The sequence below is a fragment of the Ursus americanus genome, chromosome 24 (genome assembly GCF_024610735.1).
Source record: "Ursus americanus isolate L20-20 chromosome 24, mUrsAme1.1.p, whole genome shotgun sequence".
In the NCBI taxonomy this organism is placed as follows: domain Eukaryota; kingdom Metazoa; phylum Chordata; class Mammalia; order Carnivora; family Ursidae; genus Ursus; species Ursus americanus.
Window position 1 is genome coordinate 21,672,802 of NC_142150.1, and position 21,863 is coordinate 21,694,664.

The following is a 21,863-nucleotide window of genomic DNA, read 5'->3' on the forward strand; positions in this document are numbered from 1 at the left end:
AACAAAAACATGACTTTAATCCCAAAATCCTGCTCCAAATCATCTCATACAAGCTCTAGAGAGAGATAATTAAATATAAGAAAACTGCTCCCAGAGCCGGTTCACTGAAACACTCTGTAAGTGTTTATCTTGATAACTTAGGAGGCTGGCGGGGCAAGAGCATAGGAACTTTGGGTTACCTGTTGAAAACAGGCTTGGACCAGGTTTTCAGGAAAGAGATTTCGAATAAGGTCCAGGAAGGCATCCAGGCTGGACACTTCATCGTTCTTCTTTCCAGGCCCCAGCTGCTTCTTGAGTTTGGGGTTCCCTGGGTGGATAGCCAAGACCAGGATGACCCCCAGCACCGCGGCGATGATGGTTGTGGACATGTAATACACCATGGCTCTCGTGCCTAAGCGCCCACTGGCTTTAGCATCCAGGCCCGACAACCCTGGATTGGAAAGACATTGGAAGGATTAATCCTGTGATGTCTCTGCTAACTCCCCATCTCTGCACACGGATAACATGGCTTTGTACTACTCAGATGCATTCACGGTTGATTAAACCTCCTCTTACTGAAGATTTCAACCCTACAGTTTCCAGTTCTATTCTCCAACGACATTTTTGAGATTCTAGAGAACTGGGGAGAGTTGAAGATCTCTTGTTTAGAGTGTATAAACCTGATCTCTCTTGTTCAAAGTTTATAAACTGATCGGTGACTACTTTTCGTCAGTCTGCAATAGGAGTTAAAGTTGAATATATCCCATTTTTAATTCTGAGATGATGTCCTTCCCACTTATTTGGTATTAAGATATCCTTTCTTTATGAAGTGATGGTGTTAGTATATGCTGGTTTCTACATTTTTTTTAATGTCCTCACTTAAAAAAATGAAAAGCTGGTAGCCCTGGTGAGTGATATCAAGAGTCTAGCATAGTAATCTAGGCAGCCCTCATTCTTCTGAGCTGAAGCACGGTGGAGACCTACATCCCCACCTAGTGCAGGGATTAGAGGACACAAAGGTGGGACTTCATCTATACTGTGGGGGGTCCTGTGATTGTTAGAGGAAATTCCAAGTCAAGTCACAAAAACTCCTACCTTCGCTGGGTTTTTTCCCAGTTGTTTCCTCAATTTTTCTACTTCCTGGTTTCAGTTTCTGCTTTTACTAGACAGAGAGATTGTAGCCCTTGCTGTGAGGAGGAAGTCATTGGTGTAAACTTTCCTGAATTGAGCTGACCCATATATGAGCCACTTCTCCTTACAACCTGAAGTCAGATTCTGGCCAACAGATGCTCAGTTTTCTTGCCAGCTTGTCCAGTCCATGGTCTGCTAAATGGGCATGGGGAATATTTTCTCTGGTTTGCAAAGGAGCCTTTAAGGTGAAAGCACAGTGTCACTCAGTCTGGGGCTGAATGATGAAACCTTGCGTTCACCAGGCTCGCTGGTCGACCAGTGATCAGACTCTAGAACAGCCTGGCTTAGCATCTGAATCTCTTGGTGTTTCCAGAGCCTCACTTCCTTCATAAGGTGAAGAGTGCAGAGGGGTGGTTTTCTCAAGGTCGCCCGGATGGCACCCAAATATCAATCTAAGCCTCACTTTCACTCTTAACTCAGAGCTCAGTCTCGAAACTACATCAATTTATATCCTATTCGACCAATGTTCTTTAGTAAGGAAAAAACTGCCAGTATAAGCCCATAGGAGCAAACAAGTTCTTTCAAATAAAACAATTCTTTCAGCCCCAAATAAACGAACAGGATCTACATATTAAGGGTGCTTTTCTTCCAAAGACCTCTAAGGGTTTCATACCTAGTCTTTATTTAAAGAGTTAAGAGAAAATTTCCTTTTCTATTTGTTACTTTAATTTATCAGTATCTGAACAAAGTACAATTTGGAAAAGGAGACAAGTATACATTCAAAATTGAAATCACTATCATTAGCACGACTTTTAACATGTGGCTGTCTCCTTTTTATCCTTTACTGCTAGACAGACAGATGGCGGGACTGACCAATAGACGGAAAACTTTTTTTAGGATTGATAATCCCCGTGGGAGAGACAGGAAAACCAAGGCTCTGAAATAAAATGACACAATCACATTCATTCATTCGACCAAATTGAGCGTCGCTGGTCAATCCACAAGCCAGAGCAGGCGTGAGCTCCCCGGGGCCGGGCGGCAGAGAGGCGGTCCTACCTGTGATTAAGCTGGAGATGATGAGGGGGAGGATGAGCATTTTCAGCATCCTCATGAGTATATCCCCCGGGAAGGCTATCAACATGACCACATCGGGGTGGAGAGGAGATGCCAAGCGAAGAAGCCCTCCACATACCGCCCCCAGGATGACACCTAGAAGGGAGAGGGGGAAGGATCTGAATTGATGTTTCACCTTAGTCAAATGAGGAGCTCTAGGGATTCAGTGACCTTGACCTTTCTCCTACCTTCCATTATCAGATGATGAATAACATGTCCTGAAAATACTATTAGAGGATACTGTTCACTTGTACCATCAGAGATTGTCAGCAGAAATAATTCCCCACCTAGTGCCAGATATTGCTTTCCCCTCTCCCAGCCTAGGCCTGGCCAGTGGCATGGTGCTTAATGTATTTCTTCCCTTTCAAACTGCATACCAGATAAAATGAACATTCGATTTACCAAGCTGGTGTGAGTTTCCTCTGTCCTTCTATTTTCTTTGGCTCCCAATGATTTCCCCACAGCTCATTCTCAAGACGTTTTGTCCTTGATTTCTATGTTCTCCTACATAATCTCGAGACTTGCTTTTATGGGAGACTTTTATGGGAGATTAGGGGGCGTCTCTGAAAGTATATAATTTGGGAAGAAACAATTTGGGCAGAGTTGCTGGCAGGAGCCTTTCACTTTGCATACTCGGGGATTCCACGAAACAAACTGGGTATCTGCAAACAGGCAGCCGACATAAAAGATGCTTGTAGAAACGACAGATCAGGTCATAGCACCACAGGCTGGGGGGTGGGGGAGGAGTGCCTAGCTCCATGGGCTGTGGTGGTAACTCCAGGGAGGTGAAAGGAACACTGCAGCCAAGAGCCTGAGCCTTTTTTTTTTTTTTTACTTCTACAGGAGAAAAACATACTTGTTGATGACCTACGATGAGTGAAATTTCTTTATGTGGAAGGTAAGCCTTGGAAACCCCTACCACACCTCTGTCTTCTTTCATTATGTGAACTGGACTGTGGCAAGCCCACAGTTCTGACCCTGGTCCACTGACGTCCAAGATGACGGACTCAACTGAGAAGCCAGGGAGCTGAGTGAGTGGGGCAAGTGTTGGAGGTGAGGAGCTGTTCATTGTTTCTGTGTGTAGCCTAAGAGAGAACTGAAGAGCAAGGGGAGATCAAGAGAGGAAATGGGTGTGGTTGTCATCTTAAAACCCTGCCATTTGCCCCATTTCCAATTGAACCCTGGCTGAAAACCTAAGAGCAAGATTGTGGCAACAGTCACAGCAAAGGACAACCGCAGCCTGGGCGAGGGCTGAAGCAGAGGAATCAGACTTTGGAGATGGAGCCAGAACAGATCAAGGCTTCCAGATGAACGTCCTGCGCCCTGACCTCCTTAGCTAATGTGCTAAGCGAATCTAAGGGAATGAGGTGTTTGTGGGCTAGACCTCGCAAGCCCTCTCCACGGGTTCTCAGCACCTGCTGTCTTTATCTTCAGGCAGGTTCCCCTCTACATGTGGTAGGCCAGTCATCTGCTTAGGAACCACCAGAAGGTTTGTTAAGATGCAGATTCCAAGGCCTCACCGCAGATGGCCCAAAGTCTCCGTGCATCGGGCCTAGGAATCTGCATGTTAACATACTCACGAGAAGTTGTAAGACCCACTAGAACCCCGAGGAAGGAAATGCATGGCTGGGGCAGGCGAGGGGAAGATTATGTCACCAAGGCAGGCACGTCTGGGCAAAGGAGGCCTTAGGAGGGCACGAGGCTTCCTTCCGGTAGGAGGGCTGGCTGGGGGACCCGGCTTCCCCACAGAGCCAGGAGAGAGCCGGGGAGGAGGGGCGGCACCTGTCACCTACCGAACACAGTCAGTGTGAGCAGGAGATTCTTCCCCAGCTTGTCACACAGACGCAGGCCTAGATGCCGCCGCTTCGGCTCGTCCGGGCTGAGATGGCTGTCGTGCATTCGCACTTCCACCTGCTTGGGCATGTTGGCACTGCAATAGGAGCACAGGGGTGGTGAGAGCCTGCTGGCTGCCGCCCGCATACAGTCGGAGGCGCTCCGGTAATAGCGGGTGAGACAGGCCTCCCTCAGGCACAGTGGGGTATCTGGAACCACTGGTAGGAAAATAAAAACCAGAGCAACTCAGGGTACTCGGAGTTCCAGTGTACCCGTAAGGAGGACACCAGGACACAGCCAACACCTATGTGCCAGGCAAGTCTCTCCCCACCATCTTGGATCGTCATGGGAAAGAAAAGGCCTACCAGCTCGGGGCGCCTGGGGGGCTCGGTCAGTGAAGCATCTGCCTTCAGCTCAGGTCATGATCCCAGGGTCCTGGGATGGAGCCCTGTCTTCGGCTCCCGCTCAGCGGGGAGTCTGCTTCCCCTTCTCCCTCTGCCCTTCCTCTTTGCGCTCTCTCTCTTTCTCTCTCTCTCTTTCTCTGTCTCAAATAAATAAATAAATAAGATCTTAAAAAATAATAATAACACAAGCAGTGGGGAGGTTTATTCCTAAGAGTTGCCCACCACAGTAACTCTGAGAGGCAAGAATCTCTGGCCCATTTTCCAGAAAATAACTTGCTTGGGGTCACAAGGCTAAAAGAAATAGAGATATAAACCCAGATCTGTCTGCCTCCAAAACCTGAGATCTTTCGTTCTTGTTATCAGTGGCAAAAAGGTGACTTCTGAATGATCTAAGGTCAGAGTGTCAGGGTAAACAGAAGGGGGAATGAACCATGAGAGACTATGGACTCTGGGAAACAAACTGAGGGCTTCAGAGAGGAGGGGGGTGGGGGAATGGGATAGGCTGGTGATGGGTGTTAAGGGGGGCACGTACTGCATGGTGCACTGGGTGTTATACACAACTAATGAATCATCGAACTTTACATTGGAAACTAGGGATGTACTGTATGGTGATGAACATAACATAATAAATTATTATAAAAAATACTTCAAAAAAAATAAAAATAAAATAAAATTCCATTTTCATTGGTCAAAAAAGAAGAAGAAGAAGAAGAAGAAGAGGAGGAGGAGGAGGAGGAGGAGGAGGAGGAGGAGGAGGAGGAGGAGGAGTCAGGACCTAAGTCATGCTACATGAAAATGCCTCTGAGCTCAAGCCTTCCCATCCTGGTCATGGAAAAGTCATAAATGTGGGTAGGCCAAGCTTTGCCTCTCTTTTGGAAAGGATGGTTTACCTAGTTTTTAAAAAATTCAATCTCCTGTGGTTTTTAAAAGGTCATTTGCATTATCAGGACTCTGCTAAGCTGTCCAAGTCATGCTACTCAGAGTTAAAGAAGGATGGCTTTAAGAAGCACATGAGTACTTTCATCCCTCAATGCAGCCCAGCCCTTTTCCAGATAAACCCCATGGGAACCCAAGCGGTGGTGAGGGTCTGCAGTGAACGCCTTGCTGGGGTAATAAGCACGCTACCTCTTCTTCCATCTTTGCCATTTGCCAGGCCAATAAGATTTCAAATTTAAGCTTGGAGATTGACATACACAGGCCTTTTTTTTTTTTTTTTGACTTTGACAACTTAAGACACTTTTGTTAGCTGCTATTGACAATCACCATCATGTGATTACAAATTTTTTTTAAAGATTTTATTTATTTATTTATTTGACAGAGAGAGAGAGAGAAAGAGCGAGCATAAGCAGGGGGAGCTGCAGGAAGAGGGAGAAGCAGATTCCTCATGGAGCAGGGAGCTGGAAGCAGGGCTCAATCCCAGGACCCCAGGATCATGACCTGAGCTGAAGGCAGACACTTAACCAACTGAGCCACCCAGGCACCCCTGATTACAAATTTTTTAGCAGTCTTTAACACCTAGAAAGACAGGTCGCAGTCTCCGAATAAATGGCAGCGCCTTCTAAGATGGGAGGGTAACGTTAGCCTTACACATTCTCGCCACAGACTGGAAAAGCCTTCTTTCGGAACCAATATCAACCTGCAGACCAGTGGTTTGGAATCACTGGTTATAATAGAAATTGCATGGGTTTTGGAAACAGGGAACCTGGGATTCAAATCATGCCTCTATCACTCGCTAGCTGTGTGGTATGCAGAAAGGAGGCCTTGCTGCCTAGTTTGTGGAAATTAAACATGATCATGTACATTAGAGGCCTGGCATGGCACCTGGGCAGATAGTGCCTTTATGCAGGGAGCGTGGAGACCCACAGTCCTCATCGAGTTCATGACAAGGGTGACACATAACTCAGGAGACCTACCTATTTGCACCACCATTCCCACAAGACACCAAGCTTAGCTTCCAGAGTCTCAGATTGGAGACCAAGGACCCAAACACAACTACTTACTTTTTCGTAACAGGCTGCTTAATATACTTGCTATCAAAATGCTTTGAAATTAGGAATGATGCTTCATGGTCTGGTTAGAATACCCAATTGAAAATATTAGTCCAAAATATAAGCATCTTGGCCTCCCCTTAGTGGCCTAATTATCTACTCATCTGGTTCATTTTGGAGCAACCTCTGAGTAGCGGACATGTGTGTGCTAACGATCACTCAGACTGTCTAAAAAGAAAGTAGGGCAGGACTGCTCGCAGCAAGCAGATGAGGGCCAATCTGGTCAGCAAGCAACAAACACCGCTTCCTCTCATCACCAAGTGAAACAGACAGGAAGGCTCTTTTGACAACACAGCAGGGGAAAATGATCAAAACGATCTTTTTTAACATGGATAGACCACATTTCGATGTTTCCATTGGGATCTTTTGATATTTTTAAACACGTCCCCAGCCAGTCCTCTGAAGCTCTAAACCAAGAAGTGGCCAAAAAAGAAGGGAGGCCATGTGTGTTTCTGAAACAGAGAAGGGATCCGTCCGCCAGCCTTTGGCATCGCTCTGCATCCCCTTGAGACTGTAATCCCCTGCCTTCTGCTTCATTTGAAGCCATTTTGCCACTGAAGTTAGACTTGGGCACACTGTTGGTATTTAAGTGAGACTAACAAGTATTTACATCAAGTGTTCTGGCAAGTTCCATAGATATAATGAAAGTGTCAGGCATCCAAACAACCATGTCAAAATGAAAACACACAGATACTAGGTTTACGCGTACACTCAGTCCAGCAGTGTGCTTGGGGGCCTGTGGGGCACGATCCTTGGTTAGATTTTCAGGCCATGACGAAATGTCCCTGCAACCCTGAATCAAAACAGCCACATCAAAGTGGCAGCACCAAACTGCCATGAACCCACATGTATTTATTGAGACAATTCCCGTGACTTCCTCAGCCCCCCTTGAAATGAAACAAATGCTCCAGGCTCATAGGAGTCCCTGACATCGGCACGTAGAGGACGATTTGTAAAGTACATCAGGATCCCAGCCTGCATCTAGGAACACGAAGTCCCCTAAGAACTCTTGGTAAAGATTCCACACCAACCTAAGTGACCACTGCATCTCCAGAACACAAGGAGAGCCTGAAATGGGGAATATTGTAGAAGACAGCATTATATCATATTACAGAACAATACGGAGCTGTTTCTAAGCCTTATAGAGCCTCAGAATATTTTCAATGAGATTATACATATACACGGCTATATGAATGCTGGTTACTGAATGCACATAGTAACAGCAGCAATCACAAAGAGATCTCCCACTTACTGAGTATTCTATATGTCAGCTGCTCCACTCAGGAAAGAGTAAGGTGCAATCCTTGCTCTTAAGGAGCTCATGAGGGGAACAGAAAGGGGAACTGTATGGTATTTGTCTGCTTTACATGTGGGCCACAGTCAAGTTCTGCAGGGGATGCTATGCAAATGGGAAAAATGGCACCTAAGCTCACTTTGGGGAAGAAGAGTGTTCAAGAAAGGCTCCCGGGAGGGCTGATACCAGAGCTGTATCTTAAAGAAGGGATTTAATGCAAATGTCTACATCCGCCACCAGTCCGTGAACCCTGGGAGAGCAGGGCTGTGATCTTTCACACCTGACTCCAAGCGCTTGATGAAAGTTTCCTCGAAGAAATTAGGAATGAGAAAATAACTACAAGGGGTACCTTGCTTTCTCCTGGGAATGAGACCCTTTTATGGATAGACTGGCAGCCTACCGCTTCAGCAAGCCTCTTTCCAGTCTTGCATTTATTCCACAGATTTCTGTTGGGCACATATGACAAGGTCCCATGTTGTTCCAGGTGCTAAAGATACGGCAGTAAACAGAGCGAGCAAAGCCCTTGCTCTCAGAGAGCGCACATTTTAGTGGAAGAACAAAGAAACAGACGAGGTATTTCAAGTGCAGATACGTTCAGACAGGAGGAGGACACGTGGGGAGGAGGCGTGCTATCCTGCATCAGGTGGCCAAGGGAGGTTCTGTGGCAAGGGAACATTAGAACCAAAACCTGCAGGGAATGAGGGGTCTCCTAAATTCTGATGCGATTTGCCTGGAGCTTAACACATAAATGGAATATATACACTTTGGAAACCTGTCTATCCAAACTAGAGCCTGAAGCTCCCACCAGATGCAACTCTGGGCATCTACGTGCTGGGTTTAACATGGGCATGGATTCAAACAGAACGCCAAACCAGTAACGCTGTGCCCTATTACCATCACAGATATGATGGGAGTTTTGGCTATCCCAGCTGAAAGCAGGGAGAGGTGAGCTGGACCCCACAGGAAGGCTAAGGTCACAAAAGCCTGCACATTTGCTACCCTGGCAAGACCCGATATGGGCAAGCTCGCTGGATAAACACAGAAAGTTATCTCAAGTGTGTGCCTTGAGCCCCTTATCAACCCTCCCTTCCTACAGCCCGTGGCAGTGCACACAGAGCCAAGCAAGAAGGAATTTAAAAGCCCAAGTGTGCCTTGGTTAGCCCAAATCCATCCAGCCTGACGCTGGCCAACACCGCTGACCGCCTCTATTTCTCCTCTTTCTTCTGGATGGAAGATTTAGCAAGACAATCCCTTAATACTGGAAGTTCCTGTAAACCAACACTGCCGATCACTCCCCAGGGCCCCCACAAATAAGGCCATGTGATGGGACATCTGTTTGGATAACTGAAAACTTGAAGAATGAGCCTGTCATTCCCTTCGGCTTGGCTTCACTGAATGACATCAATGGCTGTGCAGGTTGCCGTTGCTGCCTCGTTCCTTCTCACACAAATCCACGACAGCTATCTCACCAGCGAGCTAGCTTATCGTGCAAGACTTCCTCTGTGGCCCAAAAGGGAACATGTAATGGGGCTGGTGCTGAGTTTGAAGCTCTTCTCAGAACCTGCTTTTCATTAGCGTTCGATTTCCCTTGCTCTGCCAAGAGCCTCTAAGAATAGGCTCAGTAGATGTGGGGTCGGATTCAGATTTGCTGCCTGCACACTTCCGTGTTGCCAGATTGGCACCAAACTCTTTCTTCCTCCTCCACTGGCTCGGTAAGGTGGCAGCAGAACATTCCCCAGGGAACCTAAGAGCAACTGATGGTTTTGGCCTGCATCACCATGCAGCCCTCTGCTGCCTGAGGCTGAGGGCCTGAAGAGACAATGCCCAGGAATTGCCCTAATGGGGGATCCTAGGTCAGACCCTCAAAAACAGAAATAGAGCCTGCTGGGGGGGCTTTCTTATCAGGTCATTGGCGTGTTTGGAAAACAACGCTGAAAATGCCGGGGCTATCAGCTCTGAGCACGGAGCACCATGACGTGGTGATTACAGCTGTGATTGCCCCACATCTGGGGTTTCCCCAGCTCCCTAAAGAACACCATCCTTGCTGTAAAAGGGACTGGAACTCTAAGACAGTGGGGGCATTCCCAGCGCCAGCCCCTCCACCCTCACTAGGTCCTGTAAGACCTGCTGGAATGGTGTCAAGGATGCTCACTGACCAAGAAGTCAGACACACTCTCTCTCCCTCTCTCTCTGACAGCCACTGCGTCCTCAAAGACTCTGTGAATGAAATCTAAAGGTTTAACAACCCCCACATCTCCCTCAGTCCCTTCTTCTATTCAACTTGGGGTTGCTGTGTCCATTTCTCAGATCACAAAAATGCTTTCTAGAAAGGTCCTGCTGGTGAACCACTCTAGACTTCACAAATAATATTCCTTTTCTATGGCCTTTTCCTGGACATCCAGAGATCTGGCTAAAGAACGTGGTTTATAGTTTTCCCAAATCATGACAGGATTGGACCTGCAGACAAAATGAAACAGGAAGTCAGGTGGTCTAGGTTCTAATTCCAGGCCTGCTCCTACCTGGTTGGGTTAGAAAGAGTATGGGGAATAAAATGGATATAAAGTTACTTGCCCACAACTAGTAGACAGGGGATACAGTTGTATGGAATGATGGAAACAAACTCAGTGTAAGATACCAATAGGGTTTAGGCATCATTTTTGGCCATTTTTTTTTTTTAGGTCCCAGGCATGTAATCTGTAAAATCAGAGGGTTGAATTAGAAATTCTTTAATGTTCTAAGATTCTGTGATTCTTTGGGGGAACAGAGAGGATCTTCACCTCCGTCATTAGCCTCCATTTTTAGTCACTTGGGACTGAATAAGCTTAGAGTTTACCATGAGATGAATCATCGACCATGAGGGGACAGCCCAATTGCTTCATGTCGGCCCACAGGCAGGGACAGACTTGTGACTTAGAGACAAGAGACACACTAATGATAAAAAACGGCCACCATTGCTTTATGTCCTTACCTTCAAGTCTCCCTTTCCAAAAGCATGTTTTCGTAGCACTACTAATGCTGAGTTAGGGTTCAAATTCGCTACCACAATTCAAACACAAGCATCTTCTTAATCCCCCAACCACCCTTGACCAGGTCTCAGTCTAGATTTCTGAGATGGGCAGGTCAAGGCCACAGGAACAGAGTCAGACAGGTGGCCTGGCATTGGGACCAGCCAATTGCCAAATTCATCCCTAATTCATTGAGAGACCACGCATCCCATTCACAGTCAACTTGCATGGAATGGGAGATTCATTCACGCACAGAAACATTCACGATGAGAAACTTCAGGAAAGAAGTCTCTTCTTCATATCGTTTCCCAAACCAATGGGCCCCCACTGGCTAATGCCATGAATGGCAAAAGCAGAGCCAACTGGGGCTTTTGGGTATCCTCACACAAGGCGCAAGGAAGAATTATAGGAGACAGAATTCTGAAGCGATAAATAAAAACCACATCCATTTTTCCCAGAAAGAGAAGTTAAAGCCCCACCCACAACTCATTGGCAGCTGCCAAAAGGAGACTTGGTGGAATATAATTCCCTAAATCCATGGCCTTGGGGTTCTTCATTAAAATCTCTTTTCCCTGCCGTGCCTGGGACAAGGCATTGATTTCTTGGACAACACCACCCGACTCACTGGGTCAGCGTAGAGCTTCAATGAGATAATCCTTAGGAAAGCACCACAAGAGGATGTCACATGTAATTGACAGTCAATGTTAGTTTCCCTTCTTTGTCTGCAATGCCTAAAATGGTGCAAATGATTATTAAGACAGTTTCTTTAGTTTTAGCGAGTTGAGTTTTGGCGACAAATGGTGCTTGTGCTTTTTACGAAAAGGAAGTCCCAGAAGAGCGAAAGGGTGGGGGCCTGTAAAGTTCCCACTCTGTAAACGTCTACACTGGAATGACTAGATAACCTCTCAAAAACATCAGGAATACAGTCTCAAGTATAAAACCTCTGGACTTTTGTGATATCCTCCTAAGGTCAGGAACTCCTAAGCCAGCCTCAACACAACAAATTTGCCCATTTCCAGAAAGGTGCGCCACCCAAAATAGAAATAAGACGCCAAGGAACAGTGACCCTCCCAGCCTGGGTAGGGAGATCGGGGTGGGGTGTTTAATCATCTCAAACTGGAAACCTCTTCTAAAAATAAAGATTATGCCATGACCCGGGAGGACATTGGCCAGCCGGGTCTCCAGGGGCCTGTCACTCCTGAAGTAATTGCTACCCACCTCCGTTTCATCGAACAACACGTAAATACATTTGAAAACATCGCACAACTCCAGTAAATGGGGAAATTCATGTGGCATGCGTTCTGGGTTTTGAGCCACAGGGAACTTGGCCCTCGTCCCAGTTTGCCTTGAAGCAAACAGTTTCCTCCAGCTGAAACGTCCTCCCCATTCTCCCCCTCAACCCAGCCTTCTTAGACTAACTTCTATTTCTTCTTCAAAACTCAATTCAAGTATGACTTCGCTGAGGAAGTCTTTGTTGACTTTTCAATGCTCCCCCTGCAGCTCACCTGTCCTGACCTGGGCTAGGTCAGGTATTTATCACAATGATTTGTCTGTTTCCCCACTAGAATATAAACTCTGAGGGCATGGCCTTGTCTTACTCTCCCTCACACCCAGCACAGTTCCTGGTATGTAGAAGATGCTCAATTTTTACATGTTGAATGAATGAATGAATGAATGGACAACAAAAAGCACGTTCTAGTCCCAGGGAAGACCTGCATTAGGAAAACCTGTAGGTAGCAGGAAGGCGCAGGTCAACACCAGGCAGGGCTGGCCCTTCCCCACTGACAGCTCTGAGGCAGCTGCCCTGCCCAAGGCACGGTGGCCCCAGTGCTCCCAGCATCCTCGAGGGAAGACGAAGCCATGAACCAGTCTGGGCTCGGCTAATGAGGCCTTTGGGGGAAATTGATGAGGACACAGGAAGACGCCTTAGGATCTAGCTGCCAAAATCAACAGCTCTAAATCTGAACCTTCCAGAATGTCTTTCTACCAAAGAGCATGACCACTCTTTCCTTTGCCAGAAAGGCTCTTCTGGAAGCACTCTTAATTAACAGAGCTCTGGATCTGGCCCTCAAGCGTGGGAAATTCTTCTTCTAGGCCCTGAAGCTTCCAGTGGAGCCCTCCTAGGCTGCCAGGCAGGGGAGCTGCTGGGATGTTGACTAAGTGGCTTAATTAGCCGCAGGGCCTTCAGGCACTAGACAGAGAGTAGGCACACCAGTGGCTGGGACTTCCTGGGCGGTGTGGTCACACCTTTCAATTGCTTTTTGTCAGTGTGGTCCTTCCCCTTCTTGAGCAGAACAGTCTATATGCCTTTTCTCTCCTTTAGACCATGCAGCGAAACTTGCCGTGCAATGTCAATTCCAAGCAAGAAGACAAGTGGTCACCATGACCCTGCAAAGAGAGAGATTCCCCCGGGGCTGTCCCTGGAAATGCCACACTATGCTTCTGTGGGGAGATGTTATTGGACTTCCCTTATGCTTCTCCGGAGAGCTTCAAAGGTGCCCACGTCTGGATCCCAGAGCCCTGAAATTCCTCCTTGAGAGTCCTGTCCTTTGCATCTCAGATTGAAGCCAGAAGGCCATGGAAAAAGCAACCCTTCCCTGACAACCCAGTGTGAAGGAGCTTCTCATATCTCTCCCTAAAAACAGGATGTGCTGAAGTTGACCCTTTGACACAGGTTCTGGCCAGAACCAGACCCAGAAGCCAAGTAAAAGGAGAGGAGCTCAGACATAACCTTTGCCAAGCACACACTACTGCCCAGGGTCAGGTCTGAAGTCAATTGTGTTTAAAACTCCGTGGCCTCAACCAGGTTACTGGAATACTAACAATTTCCTTTTTCTTTTTTTCTTTTTGTTTTTAATCTGGATGCTACTTTCACATGTGGGTTTAATTTGAGAAACTTAATCAAGCTGGTCACTTAAGATTTGTGTGCTTTTCTGTCTGTGCATTAGACTTGAATCAAAAGTTTAAAATAAACAGGCAAACTAAATTGTGGTGTTGGCCTCCAAATGGCTGATTCTCGTAGTGGTAGCTTTGCCAGCGAAAGGACAAGTGATAATTTTGCCCCAAGAACACCCTATACATGGGAGACATGCGAACGTCTCCTTCAAATGAGACAAAAACAGTGGGATTTGGGGTGGCCCAAGTTATGAGAGGGGTCTCCCTGGCCAAAAAAAAAAAAGATGTTTGTGGTCTTTACCTTCTTCTGCTTTTCTGTGCCCATAGCTGCAAAGATCCCTCCCTTCCATACCGAGACTCCCTGCAGGCTCTTCTCTCCTGTGCTCATCTTCTAACTTATAAACAATCACCAACAGTTCCTCAGCTGAATTTATCAATAAGTCAGTTAAGAATAATTTCATGATAAGTTAACACGTGCAGACTTGGCAAAATACTGTCTGATCCATTACCTTATTTTATCTTCCTGGCATCCCTGAGAGGGGAGGAATGATCCCATCTCAGAAATGGAAATCCTGAAACTTGCCCGAGCTCACAAAGCTTAGAAGTGGTGGAGCTGGGGTTTGAGCCAGGTGGTTGTGCAGCCAGGAATGGGTCCATTCTTTCTAGGGGTAACTGCAGAGTGACAGAAACCTTCAAACGCCCCAGTCCGTCAAGGTGCTATGAACTTGGGAGACACGCAACCGAGCACCCAGACAAGGAAAGCAGAGGGGAGCGTGCTGTCAATGAGGAAAAGGGTAAAAGGAGCTCCAGGAAGCCATCACCTGGTTGCCTACCTTAGACGATGCTTGCTTGCTTCTTGGTCCCTGGCCTCAGACGTACCGTGTGGGAAAGGGGCACCCATTTAACTGACTTCTCCCCTTGGGTAACCAGCATGCACAGGCATCATCCTGTTCCCGGGGACTCAGGCAGCACACGCTGATGTGGAAAAACCTGGGCTCCTCACCAGGAAGGGCTGCCCCCCTTGGAAGGACTCAACTGTCTGGTAACTGGCAAGAAGGATGATGGCTATCTTGATAGCATGTGACATTTATGTGAAGCTTACTTTTCTAAGCCTTTTATACATAGGAACTCAATTAATTCTCACAATAACCTCGTGAGGTAAATACTATTATGGGCAACCTTTACTGGAGGGGAAACAGAGGCAGCGGATGGTTACGTTAGTGGCCCAATGTCACAGTTCGCCGGTGGTAGAGTCTGGATTTGAACACAGGCAGTCTTGAACTTGGAAAACCAGGCCACTTCTCTCCAGTCCTGGAGAAATGGCTCTTTATATTCGGTAATTCTGTGCTAGCAATAAACATGGACACTGAACATGGAGGCAAAAGAGGGATCTTGCTCGGGGGAGCAAATCCAGGGGGAAGAAGGAAAATGTCTAGTCCAAACCAGAGCCTCCACACTGTCCTAACAGAATCCTAGAATTTCAGGACTGGAGAGGCTTCCAGACCTCCATCTGCCTCAGGACAAATGATTATCTGGTCAAGAGGCCCCAAATCTGTCTCTGAATCACTTGTGAAAACCACAGACCTCCAAATGCGTGTCCACACATGGGTGTTGATAGCAGCTTCGTAATTATGAAACCGCCAAAACTTGGAAGCAACCGAGATGTCGTTCACCAGGTGAATGGATCAATAAACGGTGATGCATCCAGACAATGGAATAGTACTCAGAGCTAAAAAAAAAAAAAAAAAAAACCCTAAAAAAACAACAACAACCAAAAAAACTACCAAGCCATGAAGAGTCACGGAAGAAACTCGGATGCACATTGCTAAGTGAAAGATGCTAATCCGGAAGGGCTACAGACACTACATAGGACATTCTGAAAAAGGCAAAACTATAGCGTTAGTAAGAGGACCAGTGGTTGCTGGGGGCTGGGGGATGGGGTGGGAGGGGTGAGTAGGTGAAGTACAACCGATTCTTAGAGCAGCGAGACGTTGTGGGATACTACAGTAGTGGACACATGTTCAACATTTGTCCAGAGTGAACCCCATGTCAACCATGCACCCCAGGTGGTTCCTCAGCTGTAACCCATGTTGCTCTCTGGCGGAGATGGTTGATAGTCGGGAGATCCTGCAGGTGTTTGAGGGCAGGGCAGGGGGTGCGCAGGAAATTTCTGTACTTGCTGCTGGATTTTGCTGTGAATCTAAAGCTGCTTTCAGAAAATAAAAGCCACCGGGAAAAAACAAAAAAACAAAACAGATCTCCAAGCCCCATCTCTGAATATCCCAAATGAGCATTTCTGGGTGGGGGCCTAGAGTTCTGGGTTTTTGAGAAAGCCCCAGGTGACCTTGTTGCAGTCCACGCATGTGTGAATGTCTGGTCAATGACCGAAAAGCTTCCAGGTGACCTTGTTGCAGTCCACACACGTGTGAATGTCTGGTCAATGACTGAAAAGCCCCCAGGTGACCTTGTTGCAGTCCATGCACATATGAATGTCTTGTCAATGACCGAAAAGCCCCCAGGTGACCTTGTTGCAGTCCATGCACATGTGAATGTCTGGTCAATGACTGAAAAGCCCCCAGGTGACCTTGTTGCAGTCCGTGCACATGTGAATGTCTTGTCAATGACCGAAAAGCCCCCAAGTGACCTTGTTGCAGTTCACGCACATGTAAATGTCTGGTCAATGACCAAACAGTTGCAGGGAAGGGGACCAAGCACATCACAGGCCTCAGCATCTTGTCACTTCAGCGATTCCTTCGAGATAAACCGAGATCTGTTTCCCTGGAGCTGCTACCCACTGGCTATCTTTCTGTCTTGCAGAGCCATCTAAGAACACCGACGATAGTGACCATCGGGCAATATGCTAGCTGCTCCCGTGCACGACCTCATTCACTGCCCCCAACTCTCTCACAAGGCAGATGCAATTATTATTCCTTCTTAATGGATGAAAGAACTGGAGGTCAGAGATGAAGTCATAGGTGCAATGGCTGGTGAGGGGCTGAGCTGGGACTGGAAGCCGGCTCTACCCGAGTGAAGGGCTCACGCTCTTCATCGTAACACAACACTTAACAATACACGAAGCCTGCCTCCCTCTCCACCCACCAGCCTTCCAGGCGCACGAAGGCGGCTTCTTCTCTCTGCTCAGGGTTTTCTCCTCCTCAAGCTCCTCAGGATCCTGCTGCAGCACCCCCAAGCCACTCCCATCCCGTTACGATGTGCCTCCCAGACGGGGCACAACCCTCCAGGTGGGGTCTGGCCACATCCCTGCTCCCCTGAGCGAGACAAGGCAGGCTTGCTAGCCCTCCGCGTGCAGAGCCCTGGAATCCGCCAGAGTCGAGGCTTTGACCCCGCATTTGAGGGAGCTCTGGTAATAAATAGAGACCATTGATTGACTTTTTAGTATGTGCCCATAGTAGGCATAATAACACCCCCCACCGCCCACGTGGGGGTGTCCACGTCCCAATCCCCAGGACCTGTGACTTTGGGAGTGACACAGCAAAAAGGAATTACGTTTGCTAACTCTGAGGCGGAGAGTTTATCCTGCATTCTCCAGGTGGGCTCAGTGTAACCACAAAGGCCCTTGCAAGTGGAAGGGAGGCAGGACAGGAGAGAATTAGAGACAGCAGCATGGGAAAGACAGCCCCACACTGCTGGCTTTGCAGAGAGAGGAAGGGGCCGTGAGCCAAGGAATATGTGGGTGGCTTCTAGAAGCTGGCTAACACGAGGAGAGGCATTCTTTAGAGTCTCCAGAAAAGAATGCAGCGCTGCTGACACTTTGCTTTTCGCCCCGTGAGACCCATTTTGGACTTTCGACCTCCAGAAGTATAAGACAATAAATCCGTATTGTTTCAAAACACTCAACTTACGGTGGTTTGTCATAGCAACAATAGAAAACTAATGTGGCCCCAGGCCCTAGGCTAAGCGCTTCCTACATTATCTCATTTCGTGTCTGCAATAAGCCCAAGGGCCAAGGTGGCCGACACGGAGATCCCCTCTGTGCCCACTCCCCACCTTCTAGACCTCCGTCCAGAGAGGCAGCGTGCTCAGACACGTTCGTGCCTCTCGGCCTCCCTGGCTGAGATCAGGCTGAGCCCCTCGGCACCACACTTCCTCCCTTCGCCCAGCTCTGAAGAAGTGTTAGACACAGGCCGAAGCCACAGCTAGTTCTCTCCTGAGCCAGTCACCAGCTGGTCAACGTCATGTCTCTGATGGCTCCCACCACCCAGGGAAGCACCTCAGGACCTCCCCCCAGCGGGGACCTGTGCCTTTCCTTCCTTCAGTTCCTTCTAACAAGCCACTAAATTTGTGGCTACTGATCAGTCAGCTAAATATTCAGTCCCGCTGACTCCGCCAGTCCACTGAGCTTACTGACCGTCCAATCACTTCTAAACTCGCTTGATATGCTGAATTTACAAGTGAAAAACTGAGCCATCCCATCACCCCCAGCAGAGAAACCCTCTCATGGGGAAAACTGCTTCTGAAGAGAAGAACGTGCCTTCCTTACACTGGCCACTGGCTTAGACAGTTGCTTCAGAGCGCCCTGCGTGGACGTGGCCCAGTCCACACACAGACTACTTCTCTGTGGTTACCCACTTCCTCTGTTTTTAATAGACCGACACACTGCTTGGCGTTTGGGGATTGTGGTACTTCTCACATGAGAACCTGAAAGCTTAATGGACTCTTTGATGTTGCTCCTTTGCTTTTTGGGTTTTTGAGTTTTTTTCTAATTTATTTGAAAGAGAGAGAGAGAGTGCGAGCAGGGGGAGAGGGAGGAGAGAGAACTCCAAGCAGACTTCCCGCTGAGCGCAGAGCCTGACGCAGGGCTTGATCTCACAACCCTAGCATCATGACCTGAGCTGAAATCAAGAGTCAGAAGCTTAACCAACTGAGCCACCCAGGCACCCCAGCTGTTGCTCCTTTGAATAATCCTTTCCAAAGCCCAAGCTTGCTTTTCATGCCTGTACGACACTGCATTTCACGTTTCATCACTTCCATGTTGTTTCCTTAACATCTGAACGTCTTCCCCAGTAGACCTTAGATTCTAGATGGGAAGGGCCTGTCTCCGCCTCTGGAGCCAGTACGTATTAGGTGTTCAATAAGAATCTGTGGAGAGATAATGACTTGGAGGTACTGGGGGGACCCAGCTCTACAGATCTGGGAAGTGCCCTTGGCAGGAAGTGGCAAGAGTCTGCCCAGCTCAAGCACTGGGTAAGAGGCTCCCCACCCCCACCCCCACCCCCACCCGTGGATATGGATTTGGAGAGGAACCAAACAAAGCACAAGGAAAGGATGCATGAAACTCCTTAGCCTGGGGTCTCCCAAAGCTCAACCAACATCCAATGACCTTGCCAAAAGCAACCGCAGCTTCAAGTTAGCACAAGTGGACGCAACTTGACTTTCTATGCACTTCCTGAAGGCATTCCAGTCTGGCCACCCCTCGACACCCAGGAAGTGGTCCAGTATGTTTGCCATGAACCATCAACACCACTCCATTCCCTGGCAACTGAGGCAAGTGCCCTTCATCCCAAGTGCTGGGGAAGAAAGGCTCAATTTTGCTCAACTTGTAAAATCTTCAATTTATTTCTGAGTATGGTTTCCTGCTGAGTGGGTGAGTTCTCTAGATGGCTGTTAAATCATGACATCGAAGCAAGATCATGCCCCGTTCTTTGCTTAAATCCACTATATAATGGCCCATACAATGCCAGGCACCTAAATGTATTCAGTAAAAACTGGTAGATAAATTAAGTGCTAGGACAAAATATGGGACTAGGGGTTGGATAAGCTCTGCAGTGTTCCTTGAGATGACTTCCCTGGACTCCAGCACATCCTAGAGCTTTGAGTTAACACAGAAGTGGCAAGCTCTTTCGCCGTCGGACATCGTGCCTCCTTCCTCTACCCACCCTCCCCTTGTCTATGCTGAGGCCGCATTCAGCTCGCTCTCAGCCTTTTGTGCCTTATTTGAGAACAGATTCAACCCCACAGTCCGGTCCTGAGAAATCTCTATGATACAGGATGGGGAGAAAAGGAAGAGGCTTTCCATCACACACCACCCAGCAAACACATAATAAAATTTCGTTGTAGCGATCTTTCTTCTTCCTCCTCATATGCCCCCAAAGTGTCTCTCCTCTTGCTCTTTACTTCCTTTTTCACTCTCAACTTCCTTAGCCCAATCAGCAAAACACAGCCTGATGGACTCTCCAACAGCTGCCCAGCTGTTGCCCCTCACGCATGCTGGGTGGGTCTCGGTCCCCATCCCTCCCTATTTAACAAGTGTTCACACAACGTCTCTCCCCACCGCTAAGAAACTATGACCTTGTCCCATGCCATTATGCCCGAAATAATGGAGGTAAGTCACCAAATCTGCTCCTCCCCTTATGTAAAGATTCTTTTTCTTTATGACTAAGCTTAATAAGTAGTAACTTTAACACTATTAATGATAACAAGTTGGGTATTAATTCTAAAACCTCTTTTAATTGCAGCGATAACTGCCAGCAAATTGTTCATTGTTTAAAATTGTAACTGAACATCAATGCTCTTCATTTTAACCTTCTATTGAAAGTACCAACAGTGCTTACCCACTTTCCTGCGTGATAAAAGTTAAATGACATGACACATCTCCAAAGGCAAGAGAAACAAAAGATAAAATGAACTTGTGGGACTTCATCAAGATAAAAAGCTTCTGCACAGCCAAGGAAACAGTCAAAAAAGCTAAGAGGCAGCCCATGGAATGGGAGAATATATTTGCAAATGATGCTACAGATAAAAGACTGGTATCCAAGATCTACAAAGAACTTCTCAAACTCAATACGCAAGAAACAAATAAACAAGTCATAAAATGGGCAGAAGATATGAACAGACACTTTTCCAATGATGACATACAAATGGCTAACAGACACATGAAAAAATGTTCAGAATCATTAGCCATCAGGGAAATTCAAATCAAAACCACACTAAGATACCACCTTACGCCAGTTAGAGTGGCAAAAATTGACAAGGCAAGAAACAACAATTGCTGGAGAGGATGTGGAGAAAAGGGATCCCTCCTACATTGTTGGTGTGAATGCAAGTTGGTACAGCCACTCTGGAAAACAGTGTGGAGGTCCCTTAAAAAGTTAAAAATTGAGCTACCCTATGACCCAGCCATTGCACTACTGGGTATTTACCCCAAAGATACAGACGTAGTGAAGAGAAGGGCCATATGCACCCCAATGTTCATAGCAGCATTGTCCACAATAGCTAAATCATGGAAGGAAACAAGATGCCCTTCAACAGATGACTGGATTAAGAAGTTGTGGTCCATGTATATAATGGAATATTACTCAGCTATCAGAAAGAACGAGTTCTCAACATTTGCTGCAACATTGACGGCACTGGAGGAGATAATGCTAAGTGAAATAAGTCAAGCAGAGAAAGACAATTATCATATGATTTCTCTCATCTATGGAACATAAGAACTAGGAAGATCGGTAGGGGAAGAAAGGGATAGAGAAAGGGGGGGTAATCAGAAGGGGGAATGAAGCATGAGAGACTATGGACTCTGAGAAACAAACTGAGGGCTTCAGAGGGGAGGGGAGTGGGGGAATGGGATAGACTGGTGATGGGTAGTAAGGAGGGCACGTATTGCATGGTGCACTGGGTGTTATACGCAACTAATGAATCATCGAACTTTACATCAGAAACCAGGGATGTACTGTATGGTGACTAACATAATATAATAAAAAAACATTAAAAAAAAAGTTAAATGACAAAGTTGAGCTTTTCCACTTGGAGAGTGTTAAAGTAACTGCCATATGCAATTTTTGAGATGTTGGTCCACATGACCATTTCTTCCCCTTCAACTTCATTTTTTCCCCACCAGATAGATCTCCCTATGGGTCTGTAGAAGTGCTTATAAACTCAAGGGTAACACAAGATTGTTGTCATTATGGTGGTTGCTTTTTCATTTGAATCATTTCACAGCATTTAAGAGCTAATAGATTTCACATCAAAGTACTGGAACATCTAGATATCCCAGAACCTAGATTCCCAAGTGGCAACAATTAGCTAGAACCAAGAAGTAATTCTCCTGTAGATGAACATGTGTTTTCCAGTTGGCCACAGACCCCATCAGTCCCTATTGCTTCCCTGACACCAAGGCCAAGCATCAAATACCATTTGTTACTGT

General features: G+C 47.1%; 1 protein-coding gene across 2 annotated transcripts in view; it reads right to left on the bottom strand.

Moving 5' to 3' along the window:
- Positions 1–21,863, bottom strand: part of SLC1A2 (solute carrier family 1 member 2) — a 146,590-nt gene that overhangs the window by 52,547 nt on the left and 72,180 nt on the right. For both annotated transcript variants that reach the window (XM_045808503.2, XM_087854751.1), the window contains exons 2-4: positions 4,017–4,153; positions 2,167–2,319; positions 180–430 (exon numbers count right to left, since the gene is read on the bottom strand). In XM_045808503.2, the coding sequence (XP_045664459.2) occupies positions 180–430; positions 2,167–2,319; positions 4,017–4,153 (541 nt within the window). The remainder of the gene's footprint in view (positions 1–179; positions 431–2,166; positions 2,320–4,016; positions 4,154–21,863) is intronic.